The sequence below is a fragment of the Mercenaria mercenaria genome, chromosome 10 (assembly GCF_021730395.1).
Source record: "Mercenaria mercenaria strain notata chromosome 10, MADL_Memer_1, whole genome shotgun sequence".
Lineage (NCBI taxonomy): Eukaryota > Metazoa > Mollusca > Bivalvia > Venerida > Veneridae > Mercenaria > Mercenaria mercenaria.
In genome coordinates, this window is record NC_069370.1 from 17,472,504 (window position 1) to 17,491,639 (window position 19,136).

The 19,136-nt window shown below is 35.5% G+C and overlaps 1 protein-coding gene across 4 annotated transcripts in view; it reads right to left on the bottom strand.

Annotated features, from left to right (window-relative positions):
- Positions 1 to 4,162: 4,162 nt before the first annotated feature.
- The window catches only part of LOC123560925 (E3 ubiquitin-protein ligase CBL-B-like), a 51,597-nt gene continuing 36,623 nt past the window's right edge, over positions 4,163 to 19,136 (bottom strand). For 2 of the 4 annotated variants that reach the window (XM_053552354.1, XM_053552352.1), the window contains 2 exons: positions 15,200 to 15,296; positions 4,163 to 13,728 (listed from right to left, as the gene is read on the bottom strand). In XM_053552354.1, the coding sequence (XP_053408329.1) occupies positions 13,491 to 13,728; positions 15,200 to 15,296 (335 nt within the window). In that variant the 3' untranslated portion in view covers positions 4,163 to 13,490. Of the gene's footprint in view, positions 13,729 to 15,199; positions 15,318 to 19,136 lie in introns of all 4 variants that reach the window. The other 2 variants (XM_053552353.1, XM_053552351.1) reach the window with 1 other exon arrangement.

Sequence of the window (19,136 nt, forward strand, 5' to 3'; positions counted from 1 at the left end):
TATTATTCAGGGATAAAGGTTGACAGTAACCTTGCTTATTATTCAGGAATAAAGGTCGACAGTAACCTTGCTTATTATTCAGGGATAAAGGTTAACATTACCCTCGCTTATTTATTCAGGGATAAAGGTTGACAGTAACTTTGCTTATTAATCAGGGATAAAGGTTGACAGTAACCTTGCTTATTATTCTGGGATAAAGATTGACAGTCACCTTGCTTATTACTCAGGGATAAAGGCTGACAGTAACCTTGCTTATTATTCTGGGATAAAGGCTGACAGTAACCTTGCTTATTATTCTGGGATAAAGATTGACAGTAACCTTGCTTATTATTCAGGGATAAAGGCTGACAGTAACCTTGCTTATTATTCTGGGATAAAGCCTGACAGTAACCTTGCTTATTACTCAGGAATAGAGGTTGACATTACCCTTGCAAATTATTCAGGGATAAAGGTCAACAATACCCTTGCTTAATATGCAGGGATAAAGGTTGACAATATCCTTGCTTATTATTCAGGGATACAGGATGACAGTAACCTTGTTAATTATTATGTTCCCTTTTTGGTGTGACAGTTGTCCAATATAGGACCAAAGTAGATCGAGTCAACTGGTGGGACTAGGGCGAAAATTCAAGGTTACTGTCGCCTTGAACACTGCACATGACCACTGTCCCCCTGTACACCTAAGCACTTATTACAACTTTGTCTTGTATAAATGTAGTCTTCTGGAGAAAACAAGATGAGGGTAGATTTGTTCATTGATCTAGAGACAAAGGATTGCAGGGTAACAAAACCTTATTCAGTATTCAGGTATATAGGGCAAGAGTTGGTGGCCTTGTCCAGGGTGACAATGGCTTTGCTCGGTATTCAGGTATATAAGGCCAAAGTGGGTGGCCGTGTTCAGGGTAACAATAGTTTCGTTCAATATTCAGAGATACAGGGTGACAGTTGCCTTATTAAGTATTCAGAGATACAGGAAAACAGGGATACTGGGTGACAACAGCCTTTTTCAGGGATACAAGGTGACAACAGCCTTATTTAAGTACAGCCTTATTCAAGGATGCAGTGTGACAATGGTCTTATTCCGAGATACAGTGTGACAACAGCCTTATTCAGAAAAACAGGGTGACTGACAATATTATTCAGGGATACAGGACGACATTGACCTTATTCAGTGATACAGGGTGACAATAACCTTATTCAGGGATACAGGGTGACAATAACTTTATTCAGGGTGACAACAACCTTATTCAGGGATACAAAATGACAATGACCTTATTCAGGGATACAGAATGACAATAACCTTATTCAGGGATACAGAATGACAATGACCTTATTCAGGGATAAAGAATGACAATGACCTTATGTAGGGAAACAGGGTGACTGACAATGGTCTTCAGGGTGACAGTGTCGTTATTCAGGGATACAGGTGACAATAGCTTTATTCAGGGATACAGTGCGACTGACAATGTTTTTTTTTCAGGGATACAGGTCGACGACAGCCTTATTCAGGATAAAGGGTGACCGACTATGGCCTTATTCACGAGTACAGGACAATGGTCTTATTCAGGGATAAAGGGTGACAACAGCCCTATTCTGGGAAATGGTGACTGACAGTGTTCTTATTCAGGAATACAGGAAGACTGACAATAGCCTTATTTAAAGACACAGGGAGACAAAACCTTATTAGGGATACAAGGTGACTTACAATGGCCTCATTCAGAAATATAACACGACTTTACAATGGTCTTATTCAGGAATACATGGTGATATTGGCCTTATTCTGTGATACAGGGCGACATTGACCTTATTCTGGGATACAGGGTGATAATGGTCTTAATCAGGCATACAAGGTGATATATATTATATTATCATCCCAATTTTAGAGCATCAGATTTTCATTTTTCACTAGGGGTAACAGACTGGGCCATTCTTTCACTAGTGGTGATTGACTAGCCAACCTTTCCCTAGGGGCGACAGATTAAGCCAACCATTCACTATGGGCAGTTGATTATGCCAAACTTCACTAGGGGTGACAAATTGCATCAACCATTACCTATAGGGATGACAGATTCACGAAGGGTGACAGATTAGGCCAACCTTTCACTAGAGGTGACTGATCCACAATAGGTGACAAAATCCACCTTCCACTAGGGGCAACAGGAAACAGTTTTTTCCTGGAAAATTCTGTGATCAAGTCTGGAAAAAGATAACTTAAGCAAATATAAATGTCCAAACAATGTGTTTTGTCCATTTCACTCTGATGATCTTTGAACAGGATGGACACTGTAGAAGCTGAGTGCACAATGTGCAATGTACACATATAGCTGTAATATTTCAAACTCCAAAAAAAGGCCACAACTCAAGACAACAAGAGGACCATGATGGTCCTGAATCGCTCACCTCTTCCCACATGACCCAGTTTTGAGTAGGACGTCGTTTTTTCTATTATTTGACATAGTGACCTAGTTTTTGAGCTCATGTGACCCAGTTTTGAACTTTACCTAGATATTATCAAGATAAAAATTCTGACCAATTTTCATGAAGATCCATTGAAAAATATGGTCTCTAGAGAGGTCACAAGGTTTTTCTATTATTTGACCTATTGACCTAGTTTTCGAAGGTACTTGACCCTGTTTTGAACTTTATCTAGATATCATCAAGGTGAAAATTCAGATCAATTTTCATCAGATCAATTTTCATGAAGATCCATTGAAAAATATGGCCTCTAGAGAGGTCAAAAGATTTTAATAATTTTAGACCTACTGACCTAGTTTTTGACCGCAGTTGACCCAGTTTCAAATTTGACCTAGATATCATCAAGATGAACATTCAGACCAACTTTCATACAGATCCCATGAAAAGTATGGCCTCTAGAGAGGTCACAAGGTTTTTTTATTATTTGACCTAGTTTTGTAAGGCACATGACCCAGTTTCAAACTTGACCTAGATATCATCAAGGTGAACATTCTGACCAATTTTTATGGAGATCCATTCACAAGTATGGCCTCTAGAGAGGTGACAAGGTTTTTCTATTTTTAGACCTACTGACCTAGTTTTTGACCGCACATGACCCTGTTTCGAACTTGACCTAGATATCATCAAGATAAACATTCTGACCAATTTTCATACAGATCCCATAAACAATATGGCCTTTAGAGAGGTCACAATGTTTTTCTATTATTTGACCTACTGACCTAGTTTTTGATGGCACGTGACCCACTTTCGAACTTGACCTAGAGATCATCAAGATGAACATTCAGACCAACTTTCATACAGATCCCATGAATATTATGGCCTCTAGAGAGGTCACAAGGTTTTTCTATTATTTGACCTACTGACCTAGTTTTTGAAGGCACATGACCCACTTTCGAACTTGACCTAGATATCATCAAGATGAACATTCTGACCAATTTCCATGAAGATCTCATGAAATATATGGCCTCTAGAGAGGTCACAAGGTTTTTCTATTTTTAGACCTACTGACCTAGTTTTTGACCGCACGTGATCCAGTTTCGAACTTGACCTAGATATCATCAAGATGAACATTCAGACCAACTTTCATACAGATCCCATGAAAAATATGGCCTTTAGAGAGGTCACAAGGTTTTTCTATTATTTGACCTACTGACCTAGTTTTAGATGGCACGTGACCCAGTTTCAAATTTGACCTAGATATCATCAAGTTGAACGTTCTGACCAATTTTCATGAAGATCTTGTGAAATATATGGCCTCTAGAGAGGTCACAAGGTTTTTCTATTTTTAGACCTACTGACCTAGTTTTTGAAGGCACGTGACCCAGTTTCAAACTTGGCCTAGATATCATCAAGATGAACATTCTGACCAACTTTCATAAAGATCCCATGAAAAATGTGACCTCTAGAGTGGTCACAAGCTAAAATGTTTTCCGACGCACGACGGACACCGCGCGATCACAAAAGCTCACCTTGTCACTTTGTGACAGGTGAGCTAAAAAGCAGACATGAAAGTCCCACCAGTATGAGCAGGTCTGCTACATGTTGATGATGACACTAACCAGAAATATGCACAGTTCAACTATGATGTGCCTCCCTGCTCTGACTGTGGGGTGGGGTGGGGATTAGTAGATGTTAGGAAGGTCTAGATTCAAGTAGGAGGGTCAACATTAACAACTGACGAGATACATTATGATTGTTATTATTTATTTTGTTGAAATTGTAAGCTTACATTACAGAGTCAATAACAAAAAATATTCTTCTATCTATACATGTATATAGTTTACAATGTAAAACCACTCACACATCAACCATCCTCATCAACTGTTTTAAATGTAACTGGAAGTTTTATAACTCAAAAATAAATTATTACTAACAACACAAGTTGTGTGTAACTGTATATTGCTAGTAAAATCCCCTGGACTGTGTAAAAAGAAGAAGATTTTTGTCAACAGTTGAAATGAGTAACAAAATGTCTTGACATTTTAAATACATTTCATGAAAATATGACATGAAAATTTAGTCAGATAGCTGAGTATTTGCCTTTTCTATGTTTTCGTTTCTTTCAATGCAATTTCAAGTAATGTTTACATTTTCTGTTCTGCAAAATTTTGCCTAGTGACAACAACAAAATAATGTTCTGGAACTTGATACGTATCTTACAGGTAAATGACAGGTACATGATACATGTCTTACATGATAAGTGATACCTATCTAACAGGTAAACAATACGTACCTTACAGGTAAATGATACGCATCTCATAGGTAAATGATACGTAACTTACACAATAAATGATACGCATCTTGAATGATAAATAATACATATATTTTACACTGTAAATGATACACACATTACTAGGTAAATGAATATGTGTGCTTGCCTTATTATGCCATATTACATATGTCAGAAATATGAGCAAAGTTTTGTGTAAACGATGCGGAGGACTTCTTTTACCAGTTACATTAAAAAGTAAAAAATGAACCATTTGCTACAATTATTCAGGTATTTATTTCATAAGGTGCACCAAAAACAGGTAACATGGAAGCATACATGTCATACGTCCCGGATTGTCCGGGATTGTCCTGGAAATCACATACTCGTCCCGGTGTCCCGGACAGTGTTGAAATGTCCCGGAAAATTAAAAATACAGAAAACAAAAATAACCCCCCAAAAAACTAGTTTTTTGGTCTATAAATTGTTGAATTTTACATTAATAAAACACAATAAACAGTCCCCGGTGTCACATTGTTTATTCCTAATTATCCGATAATCAGTTTCATGCCCTCGAGCGGGACAAATGTTGATTAAGCCAGCTCCGATCAACACTCATATTGAACGCGCCCTGCGGTCTTTTGATGGCCCAGATTAATTTACAGTCGGCTATTTTGATGACCCTGATTATGAATTGACAAAATTATGCAATCAATAACAGTTTTATGATCATTTAATATTAGGAACAATAGCCGAAAATCTCGTTGTTTTTAGCACGTAGGCGGTGAAGCTACATGTAGCATGGCTGATAACGGTCAATTAAACGATAATTATTTTAAAAGGTTGTAATCTTTCAAAATGTAGATTGATTGTCACACATATTCTAAATTAAACTTTTGACTATTGAATGCCTTTGCCGACCGATCCATGAAAATTTACCCAACCCGAAATATTTTATATCGATTTTATCTACAAGATTTATTTTATTCCTTTGAGGATTCCATTTTATTAATGATTAGATAAACGTTTAAGCATAAAAATGATACCAAATAAGCCGGATTCTAAATCACGATGACCAGGTTAATTCTTCTTATGTAGCAAGTCTCCTAATTCAGTTCACCTCGGGAACGCAACCAATATTCACGTTCCGAACTATAGACGTGAATTACCCTATTTACCTCCCTTAGAAAGCTAGACGACATTTGCAGCAAATTATTCCTAAGCGAGGGAACAATGTTTATCTCCGGAAACTGCATGTTATTTTATGATATTTATGCATGAAACAGACGAATACTAATGTCACGGTGTATGTCCCGGACAAAGGGTAAAAATCCCGGAAATTTTAACTCAGAATCCCGGAAAGGTCCTGAAAAATTATGGCATGTATGATGGAAGGCTGAAGATTCAAAGTAAAAACTTACAATTTGCACAAATACTCAAAATAACAAAATATCTGCAGTATTTAAACGTATTAACAGTTTTTCCTTCAACACTGTGTCAACTTTAAACTTCAAATATGCAGCATAATTACATGTGTTTGTGTGCATTTTCTCTATTCTCATAAACTCGAAACTTGATTAACTCTGAAACAAACTCAAAACAACTTTTTCTCTCTTATAAACAACTGATTCACATTTATAAACTAGAGCTGCTTTTGAGAAAAGGCATGTCTCCCACAACTGCTTAATCATCTGAACAGTAGTATATGAGTCAACCATGCACTAAGACCTCAACTGCCTTATCAGACTTTCAGTGCTTTGATTATCAAAACCAAGTTAAAAGGGCCAAAATTCCAAAGTGCCTGGGCCGATTTGGCTAGTTATCGAACTTGCTCGAGGACTTATTGGCAAACACATTTTGTTCAAGTTTGGTGAAGATCGGATGAGAAATATTTAACTTAGAATGTGGACATGATTTGTGACAGACACACAGACAGACAGGAGTAAATCAATATGTCTCCCACACCACTGTGTGGTGGGAGACATAACAAGTGATTCTACCATAAAAACAACTGCTATATAAGCAGACATGTGATGAGCAGATATAAATTTCTTTATAAAAAAACTTTACAGATACTCTTAGAAAAAAAGCTGCAACAGTCGCTCACAAATCTGTACAATAACAATTACCATATGCATAACGTCTTTATATGATTGTTCGAAAGTCAGCGTCTGTATACTGTGAAATCATTAATACTCGTGGCCAACTAATTTTCATGGATTTCAATGTTATAGGTCTTTATATGGAGAGTTCCAGCTTGTCATGGTGGATGAAGACCCCAACGTGCCCCTCCATGCATTATTTCATCACAGGCAGCTAGGTAGAACCACCGACCTTACATAAGCCAGCTGGATGGCTTCTGCCTTAAGAGAGGCTTGAACCCACATCCGTGAGGGGCAAGAGATTTAAGGTCGGGGACCATAACCATTCGGCCACAGAGGCCCCTGAATAAATCCATGAAATTAAATTCTAACAAACAAGTAAAATTCCCATTCATTTTCCTTCCAAATTCTAAATCCACAAATTTATATCCTAACAAAATAGCCATTTTTGCTAAAAAAAAATCAAGAAATAATGTGCCGACAAAATTTAATGATTTCACAGTATATATATATATTAGCCACTGGATTGCAGTGGATTTTACCTTTGTACAAAGTGTACAATTTACAACATGCTGTATAGCATTACAACATAAAAAAGTAAAATAAAGATCTTCAACATTAATGAAATTGAACATTTACTGGGTGCAGTAATGAAGTATCTCTTTACCTAGTCACTTATTGTCTGATACAGGCACAGTGTTTAACCTTTACCCTGCTAAATTTCTATAATGAATTTGTCCATCTTTCATTTTGGACAGTGCCATACTGTTAACAGGGGTGCTTACCAAAAAGAAACTGACTGAATGGCAAACAGAGCAGATGTTGATCAGACTGCATGGATGTGCAGGCTGATCACGATCTACACTGGTTGCAAAGGCAGAATCAATTGTGGGTTAAAATTCAAAAGAAAGGCATGACAAAAGAAAAATTTCATGAGTTGAATTCTTAAAGAGATGGCACATTATCAGTGGCCTGGCATTTACAACACTAAAACACTTTTCTGACTTAATTCTGGTGCTATTTCAACTAATTCATTTGTCATGGTGGAATGTGAAAATGAACAATGGCATTTCATGTACCTGTACAGTAATGAGCAGGAAAGTGCTTACCTAACGTGATACTGCACGGATGTGCAGTCTGATCTTGGTCTGCATTGGGCGCAACGGCACAACCCTTTGCCGCCGGCAGGCTAAATATTAATATTCTTTGGGGAACCATGAAATTAAGTCCTAATGAACAAGAAAAATTCCTATTCTTTTATTGCAGTAAGAAAAAGTCCAAACAATTCATATCCTACAAAATAGCTGTTTTGGGCAAAACCATGAACAATTTTTCACACAAAATTAAATGAATTCTTATCAGCATGATAAATGTATGTAGATGGTAGCAATTCAAGCGTCTGACTTTCCTGAAATAAGTGTATTTGTAATGCAGCTATATACATGATAAATTATACAATAATTCAGAAGTTTGTCAATGTTCAACATCAAATTTCTAATAAAAAAAAAGCACTCATTTATGATCACAATAATTATGTGTAGATGAAACAGCAAGAAACTATGCAATTTTTTTCTTTTTTCTTCTAAAATTTTGTTGTGACATAATTATATAATCCTAAATTTAAAAGTATATGAATTAAGTTTTGCAGCCTCATTTAACTTTAGAGCATTCTATAAATTTCCTTGTTTCAAACTTGATAGAAAAGAAAGAAAAGAAATCCATTTCATCTTGGTATGTCAGATTTTCCGAGATATAAATAGATAATTACGTCGGGTTTTTCAGAGATATAAATAGATAATTATATTATTCCAATTTTTCAACGCAAAAATAAATTTACTCATGACACTTCATGACATCAAACAATTATTTTATATACATCTAACAAAAACATTTCTAAATGTCAACTTTATAAACAACATATGTATAAACAGCACTTGACAAAAAGTTTTTTTACATAAGAAATAAAGAAAGGGCTTACCAATAATGGTTGAAATGTATTACAATTAGCACATGAAATAAATTAACCAAGTCAAACATGTATACATCTACAAAATAATGTTATCACAAAAAATGATTTGAATTCTGATCAACAGAATCAAAAACAAGATTTAACCTTTAGCCTGCTAAATTTCTATAATGAACTGGCCCATCATTCAATTTGGGCAGTACCATTTATCATTTGAAGGAGTGTTTACTGAAAATTTACTGACTGAATAGCGAACAGTGTAGACCATGATCAGACTGCATGGACGTGCAGGCTGATCTTGGTCTGCACTGGTCGCAAAGGCAGAATCACTTGTCGCCAGCAGACTAAAGGTTAAAGGGGGAAAAACAACAACTGCTTCAATAAACACACCCCATAGCTAGCACAAAACTTAAAGAGATTTTTAAACAAGAGCTGTCGGACGACAGCAACACTTGACTATTCACATAGCCTTGCCAATCGAATGAATATTGAAGTTGAAAAAGGGGCATAATTTTGTAAAAATGCAAATCAGAGTTATGGGACCTGTACAATGCATGTCAACTCAACACAGTGGACAAGAGTGTGAAGTTTCAATCCATTCCCATTAGTGGGTACTGAGATACCAGCTTACATACAAAAACTTAACCAAAAATTGCTTAGTCAAAAAAAAGGACATAATTTTGTATAAAAGTTATGGGACCTGTGCAATGTAAGTCAAGTTTATCATAGTGAATAAGTGTGTGAAGTTTCAACCCATTCCCACAAGTGGTTACTGAGATACCAGCTTACACACAAGAACTTAACCAAATCGGAATGCCGACGGGTACGCCAACACACAGGTGAGTCCAATAGCTCTACCTATTCTCTGAATAGTCAAGCTAAAAATTACTGCCTTTTAGTGAGGTTGATAAATCCTCATACTGAACAAATCTTAAAGGTAACCATTGTTTTATTATTAAATCCAACAACTGGTAAATTACTCCTGGAAAGGGTTGCAAACATTTTCAGCAGTTGGTATTTCTTCTTGTGTTATGGTCTTATATTGTCGACGACATCACAAAGTTATGAAATCACTGCTGCAGGTCAATATGACTTCTTTTTTATCACCTATCATGTGACAGTGTAAAATGGCTATAAATACAAATTTAGTAACAATATCATTTAACTCCAGAAAAAAACAAAATTTCTTTGGAATTTGAGATGTCTAGTTTCAACTGAATATAATCTTGTTAACCAATTTAACTAAAGGGTTTGTTAACTGGAGCGAGGCAACGCAACTGATTTACTTTCAGCTTAACCTACATACTGCTACACCAAAACTGTTTTCTGTTCTCCATTTTCTTCAAACGTGAAAGGAAAATTTCTTGTCAAATTATGGATAGAAAGAATCTTGTGTACATAATGTTATTACTGGAAATGACTGAGGAAATATTGTTAAATCATCCTTCTATAACACAAAATATTCCTTATTTCACCTTTGACCTCACCATGCGACTCTGATCAGAAATGACCAAAAGTAGTGTTCCGCAAGTTTTCCCATTATGGCAAGCAATTTGAAAATTCCCTCCTGGGGGTAAAAATCTATAAGCTTTTTAGGAGACATAATTACTTACAAAGACGGATAATTCCAAGCACTCCGTACCGCCCCCCTTAATGCAAAAAGGGTGCCATAGCCTTCTTTAGTTATCAGCACATGGTACCTTTTTGCTTTAAGGGGGAGATATATCAAGGCTCCTTAGGTAACAATTTGCAAATCTAAAAGTCTTATTTACTGTAAGTTCTGTTAAAATCAAAAGATTTCTTAACATGATCTTTATGGCTCTTACATCAATCCATTGTTTGTACTGTTTACAAAATAAGCATGTACTTTTTGTCTGTTTATGGTACCAAATGCACTTGATTTATGACTTAATTTGTAAGAAATAAGCTTAGATATTTGACATCAATTTCTTGCCTCAAAATATGCTCCGTAACATGTCTGGTACCCTACAGGTTATGTGGGAAAAACACAACAATTTCTTGAAGAAATACATAGAACAGGAAGTAATTCAAGTGTAGTTTTTCTCTTAATGGTTTTGAAGACAACATAATCAAAAGACTGTGTCAGAAAATAAATAAAGATAGGTCATCATGTTCAGTCAAACTTGTCTAAAAAGACCACTCTTGGAAAAAGACTCAGCGGTTAAAATGCACTGTAAATACTGAAATAGGAACCAAAGTTTATGGTCATTAGAGCCAATGGTTCCTGTTTGGAGGTTATCTTTAGCACAGTTTCAAATTGTACATGTACATGTACATGTATCTACTTCAATGTGCAGCTAAATCATTGATAATGATATATATATACACAGGTGGGAGAAACATTTGGACAAAATATGATACTGCATTGTTTAGAAAACCTGAATGTTTTAGAGGTTTGTTTTGGCATGAAGGAAAATGTTTGGCATTTTCTTTCTTATTGTTTGTGCTGGGAAAAAAATAAGGGTTATATTTTTTGCATAAATAATAGTGCTGTTTGATTCTTCAGTTTGTGACATAACAAAGATATTATTGATAATTGTTACTATTACTGCAATCTGCAGCCATATTCATCAATGTTAGAAATCTAAATCTAAATTTAGACACATATTTAAAAAAATGCTAAATTTTCTTTTTCTGAAATCATTCTTGAAACTAGTAAACTCTGCATAATTGTGACTTCCTATGTAAGCAACACTCGTCTCGGTCTCAGTACTATTATACTATAAAGACAGTTATGGCAAAGTGAATATTTTGCCTTCCAAGTCTTAGACATTAAACATTGATGAATATATATGCCCAGTAGCCGTAGCTAGATAAATTGATCCACAAGAGAAGACATGCTTTCCTATGTCAGGTATTAATTGTAAGGAGATTTTGCACAACATTTACTGCAGGTGGGGGTAGGGGTGTGGGGGAAAAGGGAAGAAATCATGCCCTTTTTTTTCATGGAATTTATGGAAGGACAACACTGTCAGAAAATGTTAACACAGCTGACCTTGCATTTGCTAGTAACTGATATATTCTTATCACTCTTGTGATTTTCAAGATTGAATTTTGTATGAAGTAGTATGTGCCTGTATTGTTTAAATGAATATGAAGAAACAGTATTTAAAACATTTTCTAAACTTGAGTTTCCTGCATTTTTGTGATAGTTGTTATAAAGTCCTGTCTATTACTTTACCAGTACATTCCAGCATGTTTCAATACTTATCTTGCCTCCTACAAGATTCTTGCATTTCTATTGGTCAATAGATGTCAGGTGGAGACAGGATATATTCCATATCCTGCAAGTACATTTCAGATATGAATTCTGATTAAAAACAAAATGGCTGCCCCATCGCTAGCGTAACTGAATCAAAACAGATTATAAGCTTCAGCTATAGATATCGTTTCCAAGATAAAAATTTTTAGTGTTTTCTTGCCGTTCTATTTTTTCCTATCTAAATTAGGTTCGTGAAGTTAGTGGAAATAGAAGAACAGCAACTCTGTATTGGACCGCCGCAATTGCCAGGTTGAAATGTTTTAGTTAAATCATCATAAAGCAAAGGAATTAACACATTTGTAAATCTTTTAGAAGCTGTCACTCGAGGTAAAAAACTTACTACTTAAGACAGGTGAATACATTATGCTGCTAGCAAACCGTAATTCATAAGATATTGTCAGTTTGTATTATATTTTTCTGAATAGACAATGCTATTGCTATTTGAAGATTAACAAAGATGAAAAGGTATGGCTGTTTTTATAACAGAGAATAAATGTGTGAATGACAATGAAACTGCGACAGAAGATGCATTTAGAAATTTAAAAAATAGTCACCGATCACCACATGAAACAAGTAGCTGTTTAATTCAGTAATTTAAAGAAGGAAATTTGTTGGGGAAACTCAAAGTAAATGACGGTGGCCACTTATGAAAGCTGGAATGTATGGTAAAACTTATTTGCTTCAAATTGTATATCAATTTAACTGAGCAGCCAACAACCTGGAAAGGAACATGTTGCAGACAATACCGCTCAGATTAATAATCTTCTTATAAATGTAGTCTTCTAATTCAAATGACACTTAGTTTAAATTTTGACACTAATGTGAATTTTGAAGCCTAAGTAGAATTATGAAATAAAATCCTTAACTTCCTTGTACAATACATAATTATATTGAAATCTCGACTTCCATATAATCAAATCACTATGTCATTAAAATTGCAATGACTTTCTGTAATTCTATATATATATGACAGGACTGTATTTGCCAGTTCGTGTAAAAAATTTCTATAGTATATGCCAGTTCGTGTAAACATTTTCTATAGTATATGCCAGTTCGTGTAAACATTTTCTATAGTATATGCCAGTTCGTGTAAACATTTTCTTTAGTATATGCCAGTTCGTGTAATCATTTTCTATAGTATATGCCAGTTTGTGTAAACATTTTCTATAGTATATGCCAGTTTGTGTAAACATTTTCTGACATGTGTAATCCTGTAAACATACCACACTTCATACAAGATAATGTCTATATGTACTATTTCTGATAAAGTTGTCATAGTAAACAAAGAATATTTAACGTATTTCATAAAAATGATTTTATACAAAATGATTGACATACTGCCGGCAAACCTAATGAAACAACTGTGGATCCAGCACTTAATATAAAAAAAATCTTATATAAGAAAATAGATATTAATTATATACTATAGCACAATTTTGTTTTGAGCTGTCTATGCTAAGTCTGTTTAACAAACGTCTCTAGAATCTCCTCGGCCATTGCCATGTTATTTTTCGCGACTCGTAATGCTTCAACAACTTTGAGTCGATTATATCCTTTCCCAACCAAAGCTTCGACATGTTCCTCGTTAATACTGTCTAATATACTGTTTTCTTTATTTACATCTTGGTTTTCTCGTAATCTCTCTCGCCGCGCTGGCAATGGTATATCTGTTGAACTGCTGGCATCTGTGCTTCTATGAAAAGTAAGCAATAAATCACTTATTTCAATAATATTAAACATAACTTTTTTGTTATGTTTTCATTGTGATGAAATTATGCAAATTTCAGTCCAATACAAGACAAACACTTATATGCATGTTTTCAAATATATCTATGTCAATAAAATAAAACTAGAAGATGCTTTTGTAGAAAAGCGCATGTCTCCCCCAATGCACAGTCAATAGGGGACAGGAGCAAATATCAAAGAGACACTGATGGTTGGCTGCAATAGGGATCATCTATTTGGCATGTCCAATCATCCCACTAAGTTTCAACATTCTGGACCTAGTGGTTCTCAAGTTATGAACTGGAAACTGTTTTCCATGTTCAGGCCCCTGTGTCCTTGACCTTTGATTAAATTACCCCAAAATCAGAAGGGGTCATCTACTCTGCATGTCCAATCATCCTATTAAGTTTCAACATTCTGGGTAAAGCGGTTCTCAAGTTTTTTTTATTGAAAAGAGTTTTCTATGTTCAGCCCCCTGTGACCTTGACCTTTGATGGAGTGACCCTAAAAACAACAGGGGTCATCTAGTCTGTAAGTCCTATCATCCTATGAAATTTGAAGGTTCTAGGTCAAACGGTTCATGAAATGGATTTTCATGTTCTGACTGCTGCGACCTTGACCTTTAACAGAGTGACCCCAAAATTATTAGGGGTCATATACTCTGCATGTCCAATCATCCTATGAAGTTTCAAAATTCTGGGTAAAGTGGTTCTCAAGTTACTGACCGGAAATGATTTTCCATGTTCAGGCCCCTGTGACCTTGACCTTTAACAGAGTGACCCCAAAATCAATAGAAGTCATCTTCTCTGCATGTTCAATAATCCTATGAAGTTTCAACATTCTGGGTCAAGTGGTTCTCAAGTTATTGATCGGAAATGGTTTTCCATGTTCAGGCCCCTGTGACCTTGACCTTTAACCTGCCACCCAATGAAGTTTGAAGGTTCTAGGTCAAATGGTTCTCCAGGTATTGATCGGAAGTGAAGTGTGAAGGACAGACGGATAGGGCAAAAACAATATGTCTCCCCCAGTGGGGGAAGACATAATAATGATTTTTAGCATGGGAACCAACTTCTGACTGGGTTTAATCTCAACAAAGCAGATTAAATGGCAACTTTTCAGCTTCAGTGGTGGCTGAAGACCCAAGCTACAAATACAAACATTACTTCTGGCACAAGTGGGCGGCTGGGTAGAACCAACGTCTTTCCGCAAGCCAAGCAGATGGCTTCTTTACACAACAACCAAAGCAGGGCTCAAACCCATTATATCAGAGATGTAATTGGCAAGTGATCTGAAGTCAGCATTTCTCACTCACAGATGTCCTACATTCCATGCAAATCTTAAATCAGTCCATAGAGATACCGAAAATACATTAAAACTGAAAGAACATATAAATACTGTTTTTTTTTATACTGAATGAAACATAGAAAGAAAGTACATACTTTGTGTCTAGAGTTGGTGTATTACGTCCCCGTGGTGCAGGAAGTGGGGGAACATCGTACTCACTCGGTACACGGTACACTTGTGGCTTTGAATTTCCTGTCACAGAGAAAATAGTCCCTGTAAAACAGTGTAAAGATACAGCGTCAAGCAAGCAAAGCAAAGCAGAAGCAGTATAGGACAGACAACTGGACTAGCTTTCATCCTAGTTTAAATTACTCTCTGTACAAGACTAAACAGATCCAGAGTGAAAATGAGGTACATAAATCAAAAGTACCAACGCTCGACAAATTCTTTAAAAGTAACTCGTTCTGTAGGATGAGCTGCCAAGAATTTTCACTTGTCTTGCTATAATTTGTACTCGTCATGCAATTCATTATGAAAATGATTTTTTACAGACAGCTTCTATTTTAAAGTCTGTTTATCTTGTTCTTGACTATCGAGCGTCCAGCTAATGCGATCATAATGTAGTACCTGAACAGAGTTGAGCCAATTTTACGGCTCCATTTTAATTGGATTTATTACATTTTTGGTAAAAAAATGCACTCGTCCTGCAGGACAAGTACTACAGCAAGTTTCACTCGCCCAGAACCAACTTCTACTCGTATTTACGAGCGGACGAGTGGATTTGTCGAGCCCTGAGTACCCAAACTAAATGTATACTTATGTATGCTTCTTTTACCAATTTCATTTCAAATTTATGCTTGGCGATAAAAAACAGTGTTAAAGCATTTCCATAGCATATAATTATCATAAAATGTGAATACATCTACCTAAAATACTGATAAATTTATTTAGTAACAAGAGCTGTCAGATGACAGCGCGCTCGACTATTCGAAGAATTGATTGAAGAATGGGGTCAAAATATTTCCACAGATTTTCAGACAAAAGAAAAAAATGGATTAAACAAAAAATGTTCCTGTATATGTGGATTTCGATTAGTCTTGCACTAAATGGCAATGTGAGACCATGATGGCAAATATGTTAACTTATATGCTAGGCAAAATATGGACTTGTATGAAAAATTTAACTTATTTCCAAGTCCAAAAAGGGTCATAATTCAGTCAAAATAGTTGACAGAGTTATGTACACTTGCCTACAGATGGAAATCATGTTGATATACTAGTGTTAAAAGTTTCAAAGTCACAGTTCAAGGAGTTTTGACAAAAATTTCAAAGTCCAAAAACGGCCATAATTCAGCCAAAATAGTTGTCAGAGTTATGTACGCTTGCCTACAGATGGAAATCATAATGATAAATAAGTGTTTAAAGTTTAAAAGCAATATGTCAAATAGTCCTGACAAAACATGGACATATATGAAAACAGAACTAATTTCCAAGTTCAAAAAGGGCCATAATTCAGCCAAAAAAGATGACAGAGTTATGTACTCTTGCCTATTGATAGAGACTATAATACTGAACAAGATATATAAGTTTAAAAGCCATATGTCAAACACTTTATCTCAAAAGACTGTCAAAATGTGGACTGGTACGAAAAACTTAACCAGGGTGTGACGCCGACGCCGTGGTGAGTAGGATAGCTCTACTTATTCTTCGAATAGTCGAGCTAAAAATTAATGCTTAATTTCATGTTCATGTAATTTTTTGATGATAACACTCCCAAGTACAGTGTTAAGAATATTTTATTATTATTATAATAAGTCAAACTATGCGTATATTCATAATATAAAAGAATGCATTATTGGTAGTGAAAGGCACAAGTAAAATGATTTTACACTTGGAACTTGTTTACAGTTGAAACAGACTACAAGGTTAGTATACCAACTAGTATTAAGCCTAAAAAGTAAGACCTTTAAAGAAATGTCAGAGTCTAAATATAAATCTGTGACAGGCTGTATCACAGTGTATGCCAAAGTAAGACCTTTACAGAAATGTCAGAGTCTAAATATAAATCTGTGAAAGTCTGTATTACAGTGTAAGTTAAAGAAATGTCAGAAACTAAACAAAAATGTGTGACAGCCCTAAATACAAGCTATATTATCTAATTTCATGCAAGCAGGTGACATTCATAAACCAATGAGAATAATTTTAGTTAGTTGGAAAACAGTGAAAATACACAAAAAGTTACACTTAGGTTGTCTCAAAACAGAAAAACAAATATCACTGACAACTATGGTGCACAACAAAGTCACAAGCAGTTCAAAACATACATTCAACAGTTAGTATCTGTAACCAAGTAATTTTTTTTTTTAACGAACAACAATGTGTACCTATTATCTAAACATACATATTTTCTAAGAGTTTCAGTTTATGGCAAGAGGAAACTAGAAGATGTTTTTGTAGAAAAGCAAATGTCTCCCCCACAGCATAGAAGTAATAGGCAAGAAGTCAATAGGGGACAGGAGCAAAAATCAAGAAGACACTGATGGTTGGCTCAATGACTGAAATGCAATAGGGATCATCTACTCTGCATGTCCAATCATCCAGTGAAGTTTCAACGTTCTGGGTCAAGTGGTTCTCAAGTTATAGACTGGCAATAGGTTTTCCATGTTCTGGCCCCTGTGACCTTGACCTCTGGAAGAATGGCCCTAAGATCAATAGGGGTTATCTGCTAGGCATGTCCAATCATCCAGTGAAGTGTCAATGTTCTGGGTCAAGTGCTTCTCAAGATATGGATCAGGATTGGTTATCTATGTCCTGACCCCTTGGAAATGGTTTTCCATGCCATTGTGACCTTGACCTTTGACCGAGTAGCCTCCTAAAAATATGTGTCATCTACTCTGTATGTCTTATTACACCACAAAGTTTGAAGGTTCCTGGTCAAATGGTTCTTAAGTAACTGATCTGAAAAAGGTTTTCCATGTTCTGTGACCTTGACCTTTCTTTGAATGACCCCAAAATCGTAAAGGGTCATCTACTCTGCATGTTAAATCATCCTATAAAGTTTCAACATTTTGGGTAAAGTGGTTCTCAAGTTACTGATCGGAAATGGCTTTCCATTTTCAGGACCCTGTGACCTTAACCTTCAAGTGACCCCCAAAACAATAGGGGTCATCTACTTCATAAGCCCTATCACACTATTAAGTTTGAAGATTCTAGGTCAGAATGGTTCTCCAATTATTGATCAGAGATGTGACTGACTGACTAACAGACAGACATGGCAAAAACAATATGTCTCCCTCCCCCACCCCCACTTGGAGGTATACATAATTCTGTTAGTTCAGCAATTAGTGTGTGTGCAGGATCTGACAGAACTTCATTAACAGCTGACCATAAAACATTTCTAAAGTTATATTAAAAAATTTTCTTAATACCAAACTGACATGACTTTTTAAAAAACATTTTTACAGAGACTGAACACACAAAAGCATGAAAAGAAGAAATTTGAATATGGCAGAAAATAAAGCAGTTAGTTTAACTATACAGATGACTATTGTGCAGTACTTATTACTGGAAAAATGTTATACAATTTTACATATAACATGAGAAATTCAACATTTTCCAAGAAAAAAGCATGAATCTTTATACATACATGCAAGAAATAAAAAAATAAATGAGAAAAGAGTTATTGCTACAAGTATTCCCACAAACTTCTCATACAAAACAATAGATAAATGGATAAGGCCGTAAAACTCTAAATTAGTTGCCCAATACCTTGTGGTTCTATTTTGAGAATTATCATACTCTCACGATAAACATTCACACTAAATGATATCTACTTTAGTCAGATATTATTTTGGAATTTACTCATTGTAAAAAGGGTATCTGAGGTGCACTCTGCACGAGATTACATAACAATGACCAAATGTTTTATCTATTTATTTATTTGGGTTTTACGGCGCACCAACACAGTATAGGTTATATGGCGCCAAACAGGACTACAAATTTTGGTTTCACATCACATTTACATTTTAAACTAGTGAAAGGATGTATTGCAAAGTAATGCAATATTTAAGTTCCCTACTGGGCCATGAAATGA